At 46.1% G+C, this 22,293-nt stretch overlaps 1 protein-coding gene across 7 annotated transcripts in view; it reads right to left on the bottom strand.

Moving 5' to 3' along the window:
• The window catches only part of NUDT3 (nudix hydrolase 3), a 93,225-nt gene that overhangs the window by 48,051 nt on the left and 22,881 nt on the right, over positions 1-22,293 (bottom strand). For all 7 annotated transcript variants that reach the window (XR_008306915.1, XR_008306916.1, XR_008306917.1 and 4 more), the window contains exon 2: positions 3,836-3,946. Coding sequence is in view for 4 of the 7 variants with exons in the window: in XM_053249220.1 (XP_053105195.1) it covers positions 3,836-3,946 (111 nt within the window). In the remaining 3 variants the exon portion in view is untranslated. The remainder of the gene's footprint in view (positions 1-3,835; positions 3,947-22,293) is intronic.

Raw genomic sequence — 22,293 nt, 5'->3', positions numbered from 1 at the left:
GCTAATACAGAAGGAAAGTAGCTATTTACATCCCATGTCAGCAATTTTCAACAAGGCTCCATTTTGAACTTAGCAAGGGCTGAAAGGCCAGTAACTTCAGCTCTGCCTGCCAAGTCACACATATGAGCCAAGACAAAAGATAAGGGCTCTTTAATCTCTTACCTCTTCTAACATGAACAGAGTCCTCCCTTTATGCATCTCAACTGCTCACTCCATTTGTCCAACTCCTGGCTTGTACAGGGGCCTGAGCAGTAACAAGGGCCAGCTCATTGCCTTTCATGACTTGAAGCAAAGGCAACACTTTGTTGGCTCTGCCCCAGTGCCCAGATTCAGTGTTGATGCTACCCAACCCCCTCATCTTTCGTCTTGACACTGACCCTCTACTCCCTGTGCTGGCCTCACCTTCCGGGTGTACCCACACCACCATTTGGAGATCCATCTGGCAGCTGCAGCGTCCCACTGACCTCTCTTATTGCTGCTGCTGCTCCAGTACCACTCTCCCACAGTCCCTTCAGTAAAGTGGGGGCAGAGCTGGCATGTGAGCAAGGGAAGCAGGGATGGGGCTCAGGGCTGGTAAGAGGGAAGACACACAAGAAGAGTTGCAGCAGGCAGGTGGGACAACACCCAGGGCAGGGGGTGGGATGCCTGCACTCACTCTCCCATAGCACACTTACCATCCAAAGTCAAAGCCTTACCTTGTCTCATGGGGGAGATGCTCTGGCCAGTGGCGGAGCCTGACTGCCAGTGGCCTGTGTGTGGCCGGTGTGTGGCCGCGGCAGTGGCCCCGCTCACCCCGCCCTCTGCCTCTGATATCTGATGCAGGAGGCATGGCCTGGCTCCCGAACGGAGTCCCACAGCTCCGTTCGGGAGCGAGTCAGGCCGGCACAGGGCTGGCCGTTTAACTCCCGAAGGGGCCGTGCAGCCCCTTTGGGAGCTAGACTTGGGCTGGCGCTGCGTTTGCGGCATGGCCCAGAGCGGCTCTTCCATGCAGGGAAGAGCCACTCCGGGCCGCGCCGCGAATGCAGTGTCAGCCATTTAACTCCTGAAGGGGCTGCGCAGCTCCTTCGGGAGTTAAACGTCTGCTGGTGCTGTGTTCGCAGCACAGCCAGGAGCGGCTCTTCCCTGCAGATGTCAGACGCGGGGGGGGGGCGTGTCGGGGCCGCGAAGCGCAACCCCTGATTGGGTGCAGCCCAGGTTCTTTGAACCCGTTGGCCCAGTGGTGGCTCTGCCCCTGGCCCTGGCGAATTTCAACAAAGCCTCTCTTGCTGTTCACAAGAGAGGATGAGGTGAGTGAGTCCTTTGAGTGAGGGTGAGGTGGTGGGTGAGCCCTTTGCTGGTTACAATTAATTGTACCTATAACTATTGGTGTATGCTTTTACAGTAATCTCAAAAATCCAAGTAATCATTTCTTTAACCCCAATATGGAACTACAAAAAGGCCTGGCAACAATATTACTGTGGGCAATACAAAATCCACCACTTAATGGTGCAGCAGGGAAATGCTTGACTAACAAGCAGAAGGTTGCCAGTTTGAATCCCCGCTGGTACTATATCAGGCAGCAGCAATATAGGAAGATGCCAAAAGGCATCATCTCATACTGTGCAGGAGGCGGCAATGGTTAAACCCCTCCTGTATTCTACCAAAGGAAACCACAGGGCTCTGCCAGGAGTTGAAATCAACTTGACAGAACACTTTACTTTAATGCAAAACAGAGTTTGCAGGGGAGTTTTCCCATGGTTCTTATCCTGAAACAACCCCTCTCCTCACAAACAAGAATTCCAATGTTCCAGCCATACCCACAGGGCTGACTACCTTTAGTCACTCATACATGACAATGTTTCTCTAAGCAACTGACAACTGCTCCTTATGATTTTTTTATATTTGTATACAGACGTCTAAATGTGTCAATTCTGAATAGAGTGTGGACACAATCAAAATAACTCCTCTTATCAAAATGCATAGATCTTCTCTCAAGTACTGCTTCTATCTAGTCTGCATTAAACCAAGGAGTTCTGGTGATAAGTAATTTGCCTATTCTCCTTTCACTATCCCTACAAATGGATTAAATTTGGTCCACATCAGCTAGGCAGTTCACAAGTTAGCCCAATTGCGCCTCAAGCGTTCATGTGTCCACCATCTTGAACTGAGGTGGATGTGAGCTTGTGGACATCACAAACTATGTCTTTGAGGCATAGAGTGTTCCTATTCCCAACATATGTGGTGGTCCTATTTGTCCCAAAAACTGTACAAATTTGGTCCAAATCAGTTCCCACTTGCACCTCAAATGTTCACATGTCTACCATCCTGAATTGGGGTGGATGATATCAACACAAATTATGCTGTTGAGGTGTCCCTACATGTCCCTACAGCTGTTTAAAATGTGGTTCAAATCAGTTAGGCAGTTCACAAGTTAGCCCTCTTGTGGCTCAAATGTTTATGTGTCCACCATTTTGAACTGGGGTGGATTACATCAGAAACTATGCTGCTGAGTGTCCCTATGTGTCTCTCACTACAATTGTGCCAAATATGGTTCAAATTGGTTAGGCAGTTCACAAGTTAGCCCACTTGCACCTCAAACATTCACGTGTCCACCATATTGAATTGAGGTGGATGACATCACCACAAACTATGCCACTGAGGTATTCTTACAGCTGTAACAAATTTGGTTCATATCAATTAGGCGGTTCACAAGTTAGCCCACTTGCGCTTCAGACATTTAGGTGTCCATCATCTTGAATCGGGGTGGATGACATCATCACAAACACCACCACTGAGGTGTACCTACAATTGCACCCAATTTGGTTCATATTAGTCCAGGCATTGCAAAGTTGATGGGGCAGGGGGGGAAACACACAGACACAGAATGCCAGATGATCTCATAATCTTACTTTCCTTAAGGAAAGGCGGCTAAAAAAAAAGTGGCAGTTTAAACATGCATTGACTATTTCTAACTGGTACCCAACAACCTTAAAAAAAAAATTAACACATAACTTCATGAGAGGGCAATATGAAATATTCAGAATCCTCCAGAGGCAGGGAGTAAGTTGGTTTGAGGGGGTGGGATTGAAGAAGAGAAACAGCAGGCAAGGAAAGTGTTAAGCACATGCGCACATGCTACCCTGCTGCTTCTCATCTCCCAAAGATGTATTTTCTGGGGAGAAAAAGGGCTGTGGGGAGAGTACTTGCTTGTATGCCCATTCTAATTTGATCCTCAGTGTTTGAAGTCAACAGAGGCAGTTGGCAAAATCAGGTGGTTTAGGCTTTGAGGAAGAGAATATATCAGTCAGTCCAAAGAGAGGTTCCCAGTAACAGAGTTTGAGAATCCTCAATCCAAGTCATAATCAATGTAGATATGGAGAACAGAGACAAATTATATTGAAGTATCTATCTTAACTAAGACATGCAAGTTTCATTCACAAATAACCCCTGCGAACTTGGCAAAGAGGCACCTTTTAACGTGCTGATTCTTTTTATTTAGCAGCGGGAGAGTAACTGGCCCTATCCACCCCCAGCACAGTACCTCTAATGACTGTTGCTGGTGTCTATCTTATGTTTCTTTTTAGATTGTGAGCCTTTTGGGGACAGGGATCCATCTTACTTATTTATTATTTTCCTGAGCCATTCTTGGAAGGGCAGTATAGAAATCAAATGAATAACTATGAATAAATATAAATAAATATAAATAAATATGAATAAATAAAAAGTCCACAAAACTACTGCTGTAATTAACTGGTCAGGCATTTGTTCCTATATGTGGATTACCTGGAAAAGACAAAGGAATAATGAAAGGAATTAAAAACAACAGCAGGAATCCAAGTAGATCTTGGAGATTTACCTCTTCACAAACTTCTCGCACAGCAGCCACACTTGGCTCCTCTTCAGGCTCCATACCCCCTCCGGGGACAATCCATCGATCTGGATGACGACTACTGCTCACTAACAGCACCTACCAATGAGAACAAAGTATATACACATTATTTCATTGTACTTTTGAGAAAATTTAGAATACAGTCTTGCCATACGAGAAAGCTGTAAATTTTCTCCTCACAACAAAAATTAGTTCCTATGAGTCCTCTAACTATTTTTTGAGCCCACCTATTGTTAATCATTTCTATATTTACACAGTTTACTAAAAAGCTGTTTATCCAAAAGCTGAAGTTATTTTCATCAACTTTTCCCAATAACTAAATTTAAGTTAGAATAAACTTGGTCCCAGGGAATGATTAGAGGACATACAGTATTCTCTAGCCACCTTAATAAAGCTAAGCAAATCTAGTTCTGCTTAAGTGTCTGGATGAGTGACTGCCTAGGAATCCTATGTAGACTACCTTGAGTTCCATGATGGAAGATAAACAGGATGTAAATGCAACACCAGAAACAGGCAGGTTACTCTACAAAGCACTTCAAAATACTAGCGAGTATGATACTTGTTTGAAAACAGATTTTAGTAAAGGAAATTTGCCTAGATTAAATACCCTATAGGCAATATATTGTAACAATGGCAGACCGCCTATATCAAAGCAGTCAACTAATAGAACCACCCTAACAATGTCCACATATAGTTGTCAGGGGTCTGCCACTGTCACAAAACATTCCAATCCTCCTCCACTCACAGTCAAGGGGAACCCAATCTACTAGACCTACTTCTGTTGTAGAAGCCAACTTGCAAGTCCTGCTAACTAGAAAAATGAAAGGCTTCAAATGGCTCAACCCTGCGCTGACTAATCATCAGGTTCAGGATGGGATGGGGCTGTGTTGATACTAAATTAAAAGACCACCTCCAAAAAACAGAGGGGTTGGGCATTTGACCAGTCAAGAGAGATCTGGCCAACTGACTGGTCAAGTATTTTTAAATCATTCACTTTATTAGATGAATAAAAACAAGCAGAGAATCAAACTGAACTCAAACCCAGCAAACAGTTCAGAGAGGGGGTTTTTCCCTCCCTTCGGTCAACCAGAACTGAACCTGAACCTAAAATCTCAGGGTTGACATGAACCTGAACAAGAACTAAGCTCCTAAACAAACCAAGCATTAACTGATTCAGAATAAATTGTTCTATAATGAAGACTCAGATATTCTTTTTCAAGGAGTGGTGATAGCTCCTCTATGCTCCAGTTATATATGAAATAAATTATATTTCCCAGTGAGCCATCTGAAAAGAGGAGGAGGAGGAGAAGGAATCGAATCTGGTAAGCAGGACCTAGTGCTCAAGTAGTAACTTCCCATGCACAGACTGTCATTGCCCAGCAGCAACAAGGTCTCAGACTCTGAGGCTGTTACTGTCTGCAAGTTTCTTTTATTATCTTCTTACCATTCATTCTAAGCAGGATAAGTTAAAGTTTTTCATTTTAAGTTAGGATAGAATCCTAATTGAGAGAGGCAAGATGGAAGCCTAGAGCCCAAATAAGTTTGGAGGACAGGAGATGGATATGACAAGCCTCTGCTCCAGACTTGGTGTGTCTTAATGTTCCGTTGGAACAACTGGCTCAACCAGCTGTTCTGACAAAATGATCCAGGCATTTGCGTTTCATTTTGAGCTCGAAACTAAACACGAAGTCAGCTTTGTGCACACCCCTAATGGCTGTGCAAATGCCTGTGGGAAGTTCCTTTGCTTGTTGGAGGCAGTGTGGGTGGCAGGGGAAATTTTGCTGCCCTGTTGATGCCCCAATAATTTACTGCTTGAGGCAACCACCTCACCTTGCCTCATGAAAAGATCTCCCCAGATAACTACTTGAGGCCTTCCCATTAGTTTTGGTTTCTTCTAGCCACTTAGACTCTTAAGGTTAGAAGCTTCCTTCTTCCCATAAATATACTAGTACTACTTATATACTGCTTTTCAACAAAAATTCTCAAAGCAGTTTACATAGAAAAATAATAAATGAAGAAAATCACTGCATATTGCTTATTTAAATTTAGGCAGAGTAATAATTCCTTGTGTTTAACAACATTAAACACACACACACACCAAGGAATTACAGTTTCTAACTATCCTCAGAACAATAATCATGTTACACTGCTATAGTGCGAGTGCAGGATAGGAAGCATAAAAACAACATTAGTGAGCAACTTAATGAATAAATATTATTCAGTTTATAGTTATTAGATAAGGTAAAGTGTGCTGTTAAGTCAATTTTGACTCCTGGCACTCACAGAGCCTGTGGTTTTCTTTGGTATAGGAGGAGTTTACCATTGCCTCCTCCCGCGCAGTATGAGACGATGCCTTTCAGAATCTTCCTATATCGCGCTGCCCGATATAGGTGTTTCCCATAGTCTGGGAAACATACCAGCGGAGATTCAAACTGGCAACCTTCTGCTTGTTAGTAAAGCATTTCCCTGCTGCGCCATTTAAGATTATTACTAAACTCCTATTGTAGATTTACACTGCAAGCAAAATAGTTTGATATTATTTTACATGAAATGCATACTGTACCGGTTATCAAACCACTTTTTAAAGTTAGTGCTTGAACCAGCTGTGTGCAGCTTGGGGGTACTGCTGGACCTCTGCTTTTGGAAACTCAGGTGGAGACAGTGGTCTTTGCACAGCTTCAGCTAGTGCACCAGTTGCATCTCTTTCTCAAGAAGGCAGATCTGGCCACTGTTACCCACGCCTTAGTCACATCATGGCTGGATTACTGTAATATGCTCTAAATGGGGCTGCCCTTGAAGAATATTCAGAAAATGCAGCTTAGTGCAAAATGTGGCAGCTAGGATGTTATTCGGAGCTGCCCACTGGGACCATATTACCCCCATTTTGAAAGGGTTACATTGGCTGCCAATCTGTTTCTGGGTCCAATTCAAGGTGCTGGTTTTGACCTTTAAAGCCCTAAAGGGTTTGGGCCCTGGATACCCGAGGGAGGGGCCACCGGCTCCAAAAGGTTTCTGCCTGCTCGACGAGGTCATCTGAGGGGACCCTGCTTCATGTTCCAACAATAAGAACATAAGAACAGCCCTGCAGGATCAGGCCCAAGGCCATCTAATCCACCATCCTGTTTCACACAATGGCCCACCAAATGCCGCTGGAAGCCCTCTCTCCTGCTGTTACTCCTCCGCAACTGGTACTCAGAGGCATCCTGCCTTTGAAGCTGGAGGTGGCCTGTAGCCCTCCGACTAGTAGCCAATGATAGACCTCTCCTCCATGAAGTTATCCAAACCCCTGTTAAAGCCATCCTGGTTGTTGGCTGTCACTACATCTCATGGCAGAGAATTCCACAAGTTGATTATGTGTTGTGTGAAAAAGTACTTCTGTTTGTTGGTCCTAGATTTTCTGGCAATCAATCTCATGGGATGACCCCTGGTTCTAGTGTTATATGAGAGGGAGAAGAATTTCTCTCTATCCACTTTCTCCATACCATGCATGATTTTACAGACCTCTATCATGTCTCCCCGCAGTCATCTCTTTTCTAAACAAAAAAGCCCCAGGTGTTGTAGCCTTGCCTCATAATAAAGGTGCTCTAGGCCCCTGATCATCTTGGCTGCCCTTTTCTGCACCTTTTCTAGTTCTACAATGTCCTTTTTGAGATGTGGTGACCAGAATTGTATGCAGTACTCCAGGTGTGGCCACACCATAGTTTTGTATAAGGGCATTGTAATATTAACCGTTTTATTTTCAATCCCCTTCCTATTGATCCCTGGCATGGAACTGGCCTTTTACACAGCTGCCACACATTGAGCCAACACTTTCAATGAGCTGTCCACCACAACCCCAAGATCTCTCTCCTGGTCAGTCACCGACAGCCCATCAGCATATACTTGAAGTTGGGGTTCTTCGTCCCAAAGTGCATCACTTTACAGTTGCCAACACTGAACCGCATTTGCCACTTTTTCACCCACTCACCCAATTTGGAGAGATCCTTTTGGAGCTCCTCACAATCCGTTTTGGATTTCACTACCTGAAAGAGTTTGGTATCATCTGCAAATCTGGCCACCTCTCTGCTTACCCCTATTTCTAGATCATTTATGAATAAATTAAAATTCACCAGTCCCAGTACAGATCCCTGGGGGACCCCACTTCTTTCTTCCCTCCATTGTGAAAACAATGAGGGAAGCTCACCTGTTGTGAATATGGGACAGGGCCTTCTCAGTCATTGCTTCCAGACTTTGGAATGCTCTCCCAGAGGGCCTCCGCCCCCCGCCCCTTCTCCATCACAATTTTTAGAAAGCAAGTAAAATCTCAACATTTTGCCTAGGCTTTTACATGAGTGTTTTGTTTGCTGCGGCTTTGTACCTTATGGTTATATTGTACATGTTTTTTAAACTTTTAATTAGATTTGTATTTTTATATTCCATTTTCATTCTTATTTTGTCTTTTTATGGTTTTATATTGTTTTTAAATGTTTTGTAAACCATCTTGAGGTTAGGTGGTATAAAGGTTTAACAAACAAACCAGAGTGTGAAAATCTGCTGTTGAACCTGAAATGAACCCAAATTTGTAGTAGTTCAAAACCCTGCAAAAAAGATAGGTATTTGACCTCTTTAACAAAGTATGCAAATATTATGAAAACAAATTAGTTACTGTGAAACAGTGAAATTACCAATTGTAATTATAACAACTTTAGGTATGGTTTCTATAAGCTTAGATATGATGCTAGATTGGGACAAAGCCTTCACTCCTGCCCTTGCTAACAAATGACACCATAATGAATTAAGATAAGCTGCCACCTACACAACAGCATTCTTGGTTTCATGGAATATTTGGCTGCAGTCAAATAAGTAGTCAATTGATAATATCTCACTAGTAAACTGACCAGCATGCCAGCCTTAGGAAGACTTGGTAGGCAAGAAATATCATATCTTTCCCATTACAGGTACCAGTATTGAGTTGGTAACAAGAAGGGGTAGTAAGCAGGAACTTACTTCTACATCCTGAACCACTACTAGATTCTCTAGACAGAGGAAACAGAGATCAAGAAAATAAAGCCAGATCTTCAAAAGATTTGGATCATTAGTTCACAAGAACTAATTTGAGCAAAAGGAACTGGCCTAACTGTAAAAGGTAAAGTGTGCCATCAAGTTGGTATCAACTCCTGGCAACCACAGAGCAATATGGTTTTCTTTGGTAGAATACAGGAGGAGTTTACCATTGCCATCTTCCACAAAGGATGAGACTATGCCTTTCAGCATCTTCCTATATCACTGCAGCCTGATATAGGTGTTTCCATAGTCTGGGAAACATAGCAGCAGGTATTCAAACCAGCAACCTCTTGCTCCCTAGGCAAGTTACTTCCCTGCTGCGCCATTAGGTGGCTGGCCTAACTGTGGATGGCCTAACTATACCCTCTTTATTAGTAGTATTAAAAGAAGTATTGTCTCACAGTGTTAGGAACATAGGAAAATAGGAATCTGCCATATATAAAGTCAGACCATTGTTCCATCTAACTTAGTATTGTCTACCCAGACTGACAGTGGCTTCTCCAAGATTACAGACAGGAGTCTCTCCCAGCCCTATCTGGAGATGCTGTAACGTACTGTATGCTTTGGTAGTTTGTTGGTTCAATTTAAAAAAAAATGTCCTCTTAAAAAAATAAAAAAATATTGTCCTATCTGGAGATTCCAGGGAGGTAACTTGGAGCTTCAGATGCTCTTCCCAGAGCAGCCCCAGAATACCTAAAGTGCTCACATGTAGTATCCTGTTCAAATGCGGCATACCCTGCTTTAAAAAGAGAGACAACTCATGCTAACTACCACAAGACCAGCTCTCCTCCCGAGAGGAGTTCTTTAACTCCTGTTCACTGTTGCTTATTTTATTTTATTTTATTTATTTTAATAAATTTGTATACTGCCCACTACTGAAGTCTCTAGACAGTTTACAGCATAAAACAAACCAAGAACACCACAAAGCAAGAATTTAACAGTTAAAACATAAAACTAGATCAAAATATCCATAAAAACACCAACTGACTGAAAAGCATGGCTGAAGAGATGTGTCATCAATTGTTTCCTAAATGTTAACAGAGATGGAGCAGCTCTACCCTCAGCAGGAAGAGCATTCCACAATCCCGGGGCAACCACAGAGAAGGCATGCCTTTGAGTCACCAACAGACGAGCTGGTGGAACCCTCAGACAAACCTCCCCTGAAGATCTTAATAGGCGGTGGGGTTCATAAACAGTTAGGCATTCTCTTAAATACTATGGGCCCAAAGTGTTAAGGACTTTATAATTAATTAGCCGACCCTGCACAGAGCATCTCTGTGCTCTTTGGGGCCGGCAGTTACATCTCCTCCCCCTTTCTGCCCCAGTCTCCACTTCCTGGCGACGGCCAGCCCGTGCCGGGCCCAGATGCCTCTCCTCCCCACTGCTACTTCTGTCCCCACTCTCTTTCTCCCCTCCTGGGCCTTGCCTTCGCGGCCGGGCCAGCCCCCCCGCCACCGCCTCCGGCCACGGCCGAGCCGCCCACCCCACCTCCAGCCTCCTGGCCACAGCCGGGCCAGCCCCCCAGCCACCGCCTCCTCCACCTCCGCCCTCCTGGCCGCAGCCAGGCCGCACCCTCCAACCGCTGCCTCCACGTCCACTGAGCTGGCCACACACGGATCGGCCCTGCCGCCGGCCTCTTGGCCGTGGCTGGGCTGGCCCCCCAGCCACCACCGCCTCCTGGCTGCGGCCAGGCCGGCCCCGCCACCGCCTCCGGCCTCTTGGCCACAGCGCCTCTGACCTCCGTAGACCGCGGCAACCAGACACCGGTGGCGGATCCGGATGCGGCCAGGAGGCCAGAGGGGGGCCAGCCTCGCCGTGGGCCGGAGGCGGCAGCGGGTCCGGCTGCAGCCAGGAGGCCGGAGGGGGGCCAGCCTCGCCGCGGGCCGGAGGCGGCAGCGGGGCCAGCCCGGCCAGGAGGCCAGAGGTGGTGGTGGGGCAGGCCTGGCTGCGGCCAGGAGACCGGAGACAGGCAGAACTGATTGGTTTCAATGTGTGGATGAGACGTTGGTGCTGGGAGGAGGGATTTAGATTTGTTAGGCACTGGAATACATTTTGAGGCAAGCAAGGCCTGAACAAAAGGGACAGGCTGCACTTGAACCAAGATAGAACCAGACTGCTGGTGCTTAAAATCAAAAAGGTTGCACAGCAGCTTTTAAAATGACACCTGGGGAATAGCCGATGGGAGCTGGGCAGTATCCGGTTCAGCAAATGCCATCCTTTAAAGTGCGAGGGGGCAAAGGATTCAGATAAAACAGAAGGGGACAGAGCAGAACCACATAAAGAGCAGACAGAAGCCTGTGCAAGCTGGTCAAAGAGTCAAAAGAAAAATAGCAGACACTGGGGAAGAGATTCAGAGTATAGGTACTTATATGCCAATGCCAGAAGCCGCCGAGCCAAGATGGGTGAACTGGAGTGCTTGGTTGCTAATGCAGAAATACATATAGTGGGCATAACAGAAACATGGTGGAATAGTGAGAACCAGTTGGACACTGTTATCCCTGGATATAAACTCTATAGAAAGGATAGGGAGGGGCACCTTGGAGGTGGAGTAGCACTGTATGTTAAAGAAGGCATGGCATCTAACAAGGTAGAAAACCTAGGTGGACTGGAGTCCTCCACAGAAAGTCTGTGGGTGACAATACAAGGCCTGAAAGGGATCGTGCTGCTGGGGACGTGCTATCACCCTCCGGATCAAAACGCTGACAGTGACTGGGAGTTGCAGGAGGAAATCAGGGAGGCGTCAAGGAGAGACAGGTCTGTAATAATGGGTGACTTCAATTACCCACACATAGACTAGGTAAATTCACAGTCAGGTAATGACAGAGAGGTCAAATTTCTAAATATGCTGAATGACTGTGCCCTAGATCAGCTGGTCTTGGAACCAACCAGAGAGAAGGCGACCTTGGACTTAACTCTGAGTGGCACCCAGGACCTGGTGCGAGATGTCAGTGTCATAGACCCTTTAGGGAACAGTGACCAAAGTGTGATCAAATTCAGCATACATGTGGGGAGAGAATCACCACGGAAGTCCAACACATTTACTTTATTTATTTACAGTCAGTGACCAAAAGAGAAATGTACAGTCATAAATAACTCAAAATCACATAAAATCCTTAAAATAAAAATGGCAGTTATGTGTTTTGTTTTTTAAAGAATACCCTCATGAGTTTGAGACTCTTATTTTAAAAGCCACATAACAGTACTTAGCAACTGTTCCGGAGATTACTGAATCTTCATCAGCTAATAAGTACTTTAAAAAAAGATCCCCGGTTTTCCCCTTCAAATTATTTAGCAAGGGATGGATTAATTGCTGCCTTACATCCTGCTAAAGTGGGCACTTTAATAAAATATGGGCCATTGACTCGATCTCCTGGCCACAAGGACATATGCACTTTTCATAGGGCAATTAGTTATACTTCCCATATAAAAGTGCTGAAGGGAAGGCGTTAAAGCTCGCCCTAGAGAAAGCCTACCTATGACTGCATTGAGTAATCATAAACAAGTTTGCATTTGAACAGGAGACAACATATCCAAGGCTTTCTTCAAGCCTATTCTACTCTGAGACAGAATCACTGCGTCATCAGCGTACATTAGGATTGGTATGCATCTATCTGATAGTTTGGGCGCATGGATATCTGTTTGTTGTAGACGCTGGATTAAATTGTTCACATAAAAATTAAATTAAAATGGCGCTAAAATGCAGCCCTGTCTGACTCCCTTATTTGTTGGAATCTTATTTGAGAGATGACCAGCAGGGCTGAGGCGGATGCAGAGTTGAGTCCAACACAGATATTTTGAATTTCAGAAGAGGAAACTTGAATGAGGAGCATGGTGAAAAGAAAACTGAAAGGGAAAATCAGGAGAGTCACTTCGCTCCAGAATCCATGGAGCTTACTCAAACCACAATACTAGAAGCCCATTCAGATTGTATAACCCAAAGGAGGAAAGGTACCACTAAGTGCAGAAGAATGCCAGCATGGCTAAGAGATAATGTCAAGGAAGCCATAAAAGGGAAGACTTCCTTCAGAAATTGGGCCTGTCCAAATGAAGAGAACAGAAAGGAACACACACTGGCCAAAAAAAAATAAAAAATTGCAAGGTGACAATAAGGGAGGCGAAAAGAGAGTCTGAGGAACATTTAGCTAAAAGTATCAAGGGGAATAACAAAAACTTCTTTGAATATGGCAGATGCAGGAAACCTGCCAGGGAGGTGGTTGGATCATTAGACAATGAGGGTGTGAAAGGGATTATTAAAGAGGATATGATGGTTGCAGAAGCTAAATGAGTTCTTTGCGTCCATCTTCACGGCAGAGGATACTGAGCATATACCTGTTCCTGCAACAGGCTTTTTAGGAATGGAGGCTAAAGAACTGAGTCAGATAGAAGCAACAAGAGATGATGTTCTTAACCGTCTGGAAAAACTAAAAACTAACAAATCACCAGGGCTGGATGGCATCCATCCAAGAGTACTCAAAGAACTCAAATGTGAAACTGCCAACCTCCTTGCGAAAATATATAACTTATCCCTGTAATCGAGCTCTGTACCGGAGGACTGGAAAGTAGCCAATGTAACACCGATTTTCAAAAAGGGATCCAGGGGCGATACGGGAAATTACAGGCTGGTTAGCTTAACGTCCGTTCCAGTCAAATTGATGGAAAGCATCCTCAAGGATAAAATTGTAAAGCACATAGAACAATAGGCCCTGCTGGGAGAGAACCAGCATGGCTTCTGCAAAGGGGAATCTTGCCTACCAAACCTTTTGGAGTTCTTTGAGAGTGTCAACAAGTGTGTGGATCAAGGTGATCCAGCTGACATAGTATACCTGGACTTCCAAAAAGCTTTTGACAATGTATCTCATCAAAGACTCCTGAGGAAACTTAGCAATCATAGGAGAATCATGACCCCTGCTAACTGGGCAAAGAGCCACCTTTTACCGTGGTGATTCTCTTTATTTAACAAGGGGAGAGTAACTGGCCCTATCCACCCACAGCATAGTACTTCCAGTGACTGCTGCTGGTGTCTATCTTATGTTTCTTTTTAGAATGTGAGCCCTTTGGGGACAGGGATCCATCTTGTTTGTTTGTTGTTTCTCTGTGTAAACCGCCCTGAGCCATTTTTGTAAGGGCAGCATAGAAATTGAATTAATAATAATAATAATAATAATAATAATAATAATAATATTAATAATAATAAGGGGACAAGTATATGTGTGGATTGCTAACTGGTTGAAAGACAGGAAACAGAGGGTAGGGATAAATGGAGGGTTTTCACAATGGAGGGAAGTAAGAAATGGAGTCTCCCAGGGATCTGTACTGGGACCGGTGCTTTTTAATTTATTCATAATTGTGAAGTAGGGGTAAGTAGCAAGGTGGCCAAATTTGCAGACAATACCAAACTCTTTCAGGTAGTGAAATACAAAACGGATTGTGAGGAGCTCCAAAAGGATCTCTCCAAACTGAGTAAATGGGCGACAAAGTGGCAAATGCAGTTCAGTGTTGGCAACTGTAAAGTGATACACACTGAGATCAAAAACCCTAACTTCAAGTATACGCAGATGGGATCTGAGCTGTCGGTGACTGACCAGGGGAGAGATCTTGGAGTTGTGGTGGACAGCTCGTTGAAAGTGTCGACAATGTTTGGCAGCTGCAAAAAAGGCCAATTCCATGCTAGGGATGATTAGGAAGGGGATTGATAATAAAACAGTTAATATTACAGTGCCCTTATACAAAACTATGGTGTGCCCTTATACAAAACTCCAGTACTGCATACAATTCTGGTCACCACATCTCAAAAAGGACATTGTAGAACTGGAAAAGGTGCAGAAGAGGGCAACCAAGTTGATCAGGGGCCTAGAGCACCTTCCTTATGAGGCAAGGCTACAACACCTGGGGCTTTTTAGTTTAGAAAAGAGATGACTGCGGGAACTGGGAGAGATGACTGCGGGAACTGGGAGAGATGACTGCGGGAACTGGGAGAGATGATAGAAGTCTGTAAAATCATGCATGGTATGGAGAAGGTGGATAGAGAGAAATTCTTCTCCCTCTCACATAACACTAGAAACAGGGGTTATCCCATGAAATTGATTGCCAGGAAATCTAGGACCAACAAATGGAAGTACTTTTCCACACAGCGCATAATCAACTTGTGGAATTCTCCGCCATAAGACGTGGTGACAGCCAACAACCTGGATGGCTTTAAGACGGGTTTGGATAACTTCATGGAGAAGAGGTCTATCATCAGCTACTAGTCAGAGGGCTATAGGCCACCTCCAGCCTCAAAGGAAGGATGCTTCTGAATACCAGTTGCCGGGAAGCAACAGCAGGAGGGAGGGCATGCCCTCAACTCCTGCCTGTAGGCTTCCAGCAGCATCTGGTGGGCCACTGTGTGAAACAGGATGCTGGACTAGATGGGCCTTGGGCCTGATGCAGCAGGGCTGTTCTTATTTTCTTAACCGCTGCTGCTGCTCCTATAGAGAGAAGTAGGATTGGGGCTCGGGTGCGGGTGGGGAGATCTCTGGGGATAGGGTGCTACAGCTTGGCCAACAGGCACCAGCAATGCTTCAGCCACGACCAAGAGGGGTGAGGGGGGTGGAAGGAACCAAAGAGGAGGAGGAGGAGGAGGGAGGATGGCTCAGGTGAGGGTGGAGAGATGTCTGATGTGTGGGGGCTGAGGCGGGGGCTGAGGGAAGCAATCAAGTACTAGCGTGCAGATGCTCTGCATGGGTTAAGCTCGTCTGAATTATTTTCAAACCCTGAGCTTGAGAATTAAAACTAAGTAGCCAACCCGCACAAAGCATCTGTGCACTCTTTGGGGGCGTGCTGTTCCCCCACTCCAGGTGCACTCTCTTGCCCCCTCCCCCATTCCCTTTCCCCCTCCCCCCTGCCCCCGCCCCCACCCCACCCTCTCTTGCCCCCGCCCCCTCTCTTGCCCACCTCCCCTCCCTCCTACCCCACTCTCTTGCCCCCTCCCCCTGCCCCCCTCTTTGCCCCTCCTCCCTCCTGCCCCACTCTCTTTGCCCCCTCCCCCTCCCTCCGGTCCCCTCCCCCACTCTCTTCTTACCTGGGCATCAGCAGGCCGAAGAGTTTCCCTCTCATCCCAGCCTCTGATGCCTCCTGTGGCTCTTCCATATCTGGAATGGCCAGGTCAGGCCGTACCGCCACCTCCCACTTGGTCGGGCTGCTGCCGCCACCGCCACTCATAATTGGGACGGCCTGGCCAGGCCAGGCCATCCCGCCACCTCCGCATCCTGCTTGGTCACGCCGATGCCACCTCTCATACTTGGGATGGGATGGCCAGGCCAGGCCATCCTGCCGCCTCCGCCTCCTGCTCAGTCACGCCGCCTCCTCTCATACCTGGGACGGCCTGGCCAGGCTGCCCCATCACCTCCCACCGCCAGGTTGGGCTACCGCCACTGCCTCTTCCATACCTGGGACGGCCTGGCCTGGACAGGCCAGGCCAGGCCATCCCACCGCCACCTCCCAGCAGTCAGCCGAGCCAAGGCCACCTCCTCTGCCTGTTTTGCGGCCCGCTCACACCGCCGCCATTTTTTCTTCCCCCTCTCAACTCTCACAGCTGCGTGGGCCCAGGAACTCTTGCAATGTGTCGCAAGAGTTCCGCCGCCAAATTCCTCAGGACACGCACCAGCTAAGAGAATTAATTAGGGTGACATTAAACTTGTATTATTTTTCAATTTCTTTACAGACAAGGAAAAACAAACAAAAGATGTGGTGGTTGTAGGAGGCCTATTTGTAGAATGTGCTTGACCAGCTTTCAGGCCTGTGATTATTGCCATTTGGTCAGTCACACTGGATTATGGGTATGCAGAACCAATTTGCAATTAACCAGTCCGCAGTGAACTGGGCCAGTTTGAGCGGTTTGATCGTGAACCACTTTGAACCAGTTCACACTGGTTTGTCTGTCCGCCCAGCCAAGAAGGTCGGTTTGAATTTGGACTGATCCACCACAAATGGTCTGTGCACACCCCTACATTGGATTCTTTTCAGCTGAAATGTGGAGATTTGAGATGCTGAGGATTCTCATTACTGCTGGGTTTGAAATGTTAATTTTTCTTAGCTGGCAATTCGTGTTCTCAGTGAGTTGTGTAGTTGCACAGGGCACCATGCAGGGGCAAGGGGTGATGGCTGTCACTGCAGCTCCATATATATACCATTATTGTAGATTTCCCATGGTCCAGAAAAGTTGAGGAGCATAAAATTGAACTACTCTGGAGTAAGATTTCATGATAAAGGATGAGTAATAAATACTACAGTATACCTGGGAATCTGGTCCCAGTGCTGGAGACCTTATTCTGTAATCTACAGCTCAACCCTACTGGGGGGTGAGGAAGAGGAGAGAAACTCTCATGGTGTATTCACTACTTAAAACTCAAAATCTGACCTCCCCAAAGTATAGGATTCCCCCCCCCCCCCGCCGCCAAATTCTAAAGATATTCTGGTTTCATTTATGAGCCTACAAAAGCTATTAGCCTATTCTTATTGTGGTGGTAGCTTTAAAAATAAAGAGGCTGGTAAAAGTGGCAGCAGTAAGCCCCTTATAAGACAACAGTTACTCATCGTACCTGCTTTAATTGAGCAATACCTTATTTCAGAACATGGTGGATATATATGATACACATTTATTACTTTGGGAAGACACAACCCAGCTCCCAAGTACTCTGCTAGAACAAATACCACATACTCAGAATGTCCCTTGTTTGGGAAGTTTTTATCTGACAAAACTCTTCCCTAGGCAATGACAGTCCAATAACTTAGATCATTTTCTTCCCCAGCCTCAAGATATCAGTTTTACATCTATCTCAGAATACTGCACTAACTTCTTCCAAGTTACAGCATTTAAACTACTGATAACCTACCTTTACTTTTAAGTAAACGTCTAATGAATACTTTCAATTGGTTATTTAAAATAAGAAAGAAAACATTTCAACATGTAGCAGTTAAAGTTCCTGCTGGCTGGCTTCCCAGGAGTACCCACAATGCCTCCTCTACATCTCTACTAAATAGTCTCCACTCATATATCCAACAACCATCTTCAACTGAGATGAATGTGCAGTCCTATGTATGTTTACTGAGAAATAACCCCAACTAAGTTCAGTGGGGCATACCCCCAGATAAATGTGCAAATGACTTCAGCCTAATACTGGCAAAAAGCGAAAATAAGGTCTAACCAATCTTAACTTTACACTGACTACACACAAGATCAGTCATTTGCAAAAGTACATGATAACATGAATGCAGAGAGAACTATAAGATGCTCTGTTATGCCTGCAACTGGTTTGTTTTAAGGGAAAGGGCATGATTTATAGAAGGGAAAGGGTATAAAAATGTTTAGTTTTCAAAAAGATATAACTGTGCACAGTCCAGTTGGGTCAGATCCAATATTCCTGTATTTCTCAAACATAAAGAGCAGCTCACAAGATGACATGTTTCTTCACATCACTCCTCTTTATGCTAATATATGGAACAAGTCTCCTTCTCATGCAAAGTCAAATCCCCTTTCTTCCAAGCTCAGTTTCCTGTCGGTTGAACATTAAATGGAACTGCTAATAGTACTACTGCACTTTGCCCCTGCACACCTCTCTCCATCAGGTTTTACTTGTGACATTAACACTGAACTAGATTCATCCAGTACAAGCTATAAACAACCCGCCTGTCTCCTGAACACTGTATTCCTTGCTCAGTTTACTCAGTAGAAGAGGAGTTCTACACAAACCCCTTTCAAGCTTCTAGGGCATTCAGGCTTTGATCCAGATCTCCTCTTATAGCAATAGCAATAGCAATAGCAATAGCACTTACATTTATATACCGCTCTATAGCCGGAGCTCTCTAAGTGGTTTACAATGATGTAGCATATTGCCCCCAACATTCTGGGTACTCATTTTACTGACCTCGGAAGGATGGAAGGCTGAGTCAACCTTGAGCCCCTGGTCAGGATCGAACTTGTAACCTTCTGGTTACAGGGCGGCAGTTTTACCACTGCGCCACCAGGGGCTCTTGCATGCAAAGTTCACTCACAGTTGTGCCACAGGTACTTTAGTACCTTAAATGGTGCAGCGAGGAAATGCTTGACTAACAAGCAGAAGGTTACTGGTTTGAATCACCGCTGGTACTATATCGGGCAGCAGTGATATAGGAAGATGTCAAAAGGCATCATCTCATACTACATGGGAGAAGGCAATGGTAAACCCCTCCTGTATCTTACCAAAGAAAACCACAGGGTTCTGTGGGCGCCAGGATTCAAAATCGACTTGACGGCACACTTTACCTTTACTAATGATGCAGCACATTTAAGCAGGGCACACAAGTACAATTATCCATTTCTGTCTTAAGGCAGAAGTGGGGAGCATTTACAACCTGTAGGAAAGTACTGTAATCCACAACATTAGAACATTAAACATACATACACACATACATACATACAAATAACCCTCCCAATCTACTTCAAATTCCAGTTGAGAAAACTGAGGGGCACCCCTACCAACAAGAGAACAAAGAAATTGCCTTAACAACTAGCTATGTCCCCTACTCCACAATATGGGCAGCTTTTTCCTTCTCTCTTACCTTCCAAGTCATTTCTTTTGCTCAGTTGTGAGGTCTTGTCTTCCTTCCTTGTCTTCCTTAATGAAACTTTATGCTATAGTTTTAGATGAAGTTTGAAAACAGTGTTCATACTTATCCTTCATCTGCAGAGATTGTCATCTCCACTAGAGATGTGCACGGACCGGTCTGGAGGCCATTCTACAGGCCTCAGGACCAGTCCGGACATGGGCGGTTCGGGGATCGGGTGGACTGGTGTGGGGGTTCCTTTAAGGGCAGGGGGAGGGTGTACTTACCCCTCCTGCCACTTTCCCCCCTCCGGTGCACGTATTTTAGTCAGCAATTTGGGCGGCAGGATATCTCCCTACTGCCCCTTCCCCCGCTCGACTGCAAAAGGCTTCAGGAAGCCTTTTGTGCATGTGTGCGACGTGCACGCGCATGTGTGCGTGGCCGCGCGCACATCGCAGAGATGTGGCGCGCACAAAAGGCTTCCTGAAGGTATCCTGCCACCCCAATTGCTGACTAAAATGCGTGCGCCGGAGGGGGGAAAGCAGCAGGAGGGATAAGTCCACCCTCCTCCCGCCCTTAAAGGAACCTCCACCCCAGTGCCGGACCGCAGCTCCACGGTTCCGTGCACACCTCTCCACCTGCAAGAATGCACTTAAGCAAAAGGGCAAAACTGAGCTGATCATGGCAGACAACTGTATTAAGTGTGCATAAGCCTTACAAAGTCAACCTGTCTCCAAAATTCTCATCATAAGACCTAGAGAACATTAAACTACACCCCTTAATATCTGTATCTGAGGCTAAATACAGTGCAGTTCTACACCCATAATAAGAAAAACTTGCACACTGGATGCTCACCACTGCATCTAGAAATTTAATCATCATGTCTAGATACCAGCTATTGCTCACACATGCACATTTGTTTTTCTTGACAAACTTCCCTCCCAAAGTAAAACAACACATAACAGAGGGCCTCACGCCACTATTCCCTTCTTGCCCCATGCTGCTGAAACCAGGTGATTTCCCCTCATGTCCTCTTCTTTCCAGAGGAGGAAGACAGTGAAGGAGAAGAGATGAACTGAAGGTACTTGTTCTGGTCATCGTATCTTGAGGATACTGTAAAATGACAGGTTGCTTACCTGTAACTTGGGTTCTTCTAGTGGTCATCTGTGCTCTTACACAAATGGGCTTTGCGCCTGCGCAGAGACCACGTTGGAGCTTCCAAGCTAGATTTCTTAACTTTTGGCAGTAACCCCGCCCCCTTGGTATATAGGCAGCTGCACAGGCTTCCCTCTCCAGTCTTCTGAGTTCGCCAATCTGAAAGACTAGCAGAAAAGACATTAGAAGAGGGGAGGATGGGTAGGCGTGTAAGAGCACAGATGACCACTAGAAGAACCCAAGTTACAGGTAAGCAACCTGTCATTCTTCGACGTGGTCTCTGTGCTTTACATGAATGGGCGCATAGCAAGCTGCACCCATGCCATGCTCACCCGGAGGAGGGATCAGGAGAAGATGGATTGTAACACTGCCCTGCCAAATGCAGTGTCTTTTTTGGCTTGGACAGCGAGGGCGTAGTGCTGCACAAAGGAGTGTTTTGACGCCTACGTAGCCACCTGGCAGATGACGTCCAAGGGAATGGACCTGTCAAAGGCAGTAGAAGCCGCAACCGCCCCTGTTGAGTGGGCTTTGATGGAGGGCGGGAGAGGCTTCCTGGAAAGCTGGTATGCTAGAGAGATGGTGCAAACCACCCATCTGGATATAGTCTGCGTAGAAGCCTGCTTGCCTCTGTTGGGCCCAGAGTGAAGCACAAAGAGGGAGTTGGAGGTGTGGAGAGCGGAGGTTTGGTCTACGTAAAAGGCAAGTGATCTGTGAATGTCAAGAGTGTGGAGACGTCATTCGGTGTCGGTCAGCGGCTCAGAGAAGAATGCAGGTAAGGAGATTGGTTGGGAGCGATGAAACGATGTGACTACCTTTGACAAGAAGGCAATGTCCGGCCTAAGGACAATTTTTTCTTTGTGGAAAAACAGGTAAGGCAGGTCAACTCTAAGTGCCCTGAGTTCACAGACCCGCCTGGCAGAAGTGATGGCCGTCAGGAAGGCTACCTTCCAGGAAAGGAGGTCCAGAGAAATTGTAGCCATGGGTTCGAAGGGAGGGTACATGAGGGAGGAGAGCACCAAAGTCAGGTCCCATGCAGGGGCCATGACCGGTGGGTCTGGATAAAGGTGAGTGAGTCCTTCAAAGAAACGCTTTACCGTAGGGTGTTGGAACCACGATGGCGTAGACGGCGGGGAGTTAGCCACTATGGCTGCGAGATGAACGCGTAAGGAAGGCATCTTAAGTCCGGCCTCCTTGAGGGGTAGTAAATATGAACAAACATGTTCTACAGAGATGGAGTGTAAGGGAACCTCCCTATCCTTTAGAAAGCTCTGAAAGCATGTCCATTTATGGAAATAGGAGGCAATGGTAGCAGGTTTATGTGAGGCATTGACTATTCTCTGTAGATCTATGGGCAGGTTGGGACTATGCACCAAGCTGTGAGATGGAGGCGCTGTAGATCCGGATGGAGGAGGCGACCCCCTTGCAGGGAGAGGAGGTGAGGCGTGTGCGGCAAGTAGTGGTAACGATGGTTGGATAGGTGGAGGAGGAGGGGGAACCAGGGCTTCCTGGGCCACCAAGGAGCAATTAGTATGCAATGCAGAAGGTCCTGGGAGATTTTCTGAAGGACTCGAGGAAGTAGAGGAATTGGAGGGAAGGCATAGACTAGAAGTCCCATCCAGTTCATGGCAAATGCTTCCCCCAGGGAACTGAGTCCAATCCTGGAC

The sequence above is a fragment of the Hemicordylus capensis genome, chromosome 4 (genome assembly GCF_027244095.1).
Source record: "Hemicordylus capensis ecotype Gifberg chromosome 4, rHemCap1.1.pri, whole genome shotgun sequence".
Classification (NCBI taxonomy): Eukaryota; Metazoa; Chordata; class Lepidosauria; order Squamata; family Cordylidae; genus Hemicordylus; species Hemicordylus capensis.
The sequence above is the reverse complement of the archived record's forward strand: the minus strand, read 5'-3'. Positions and strand labels throughout refer to the sequence as shown.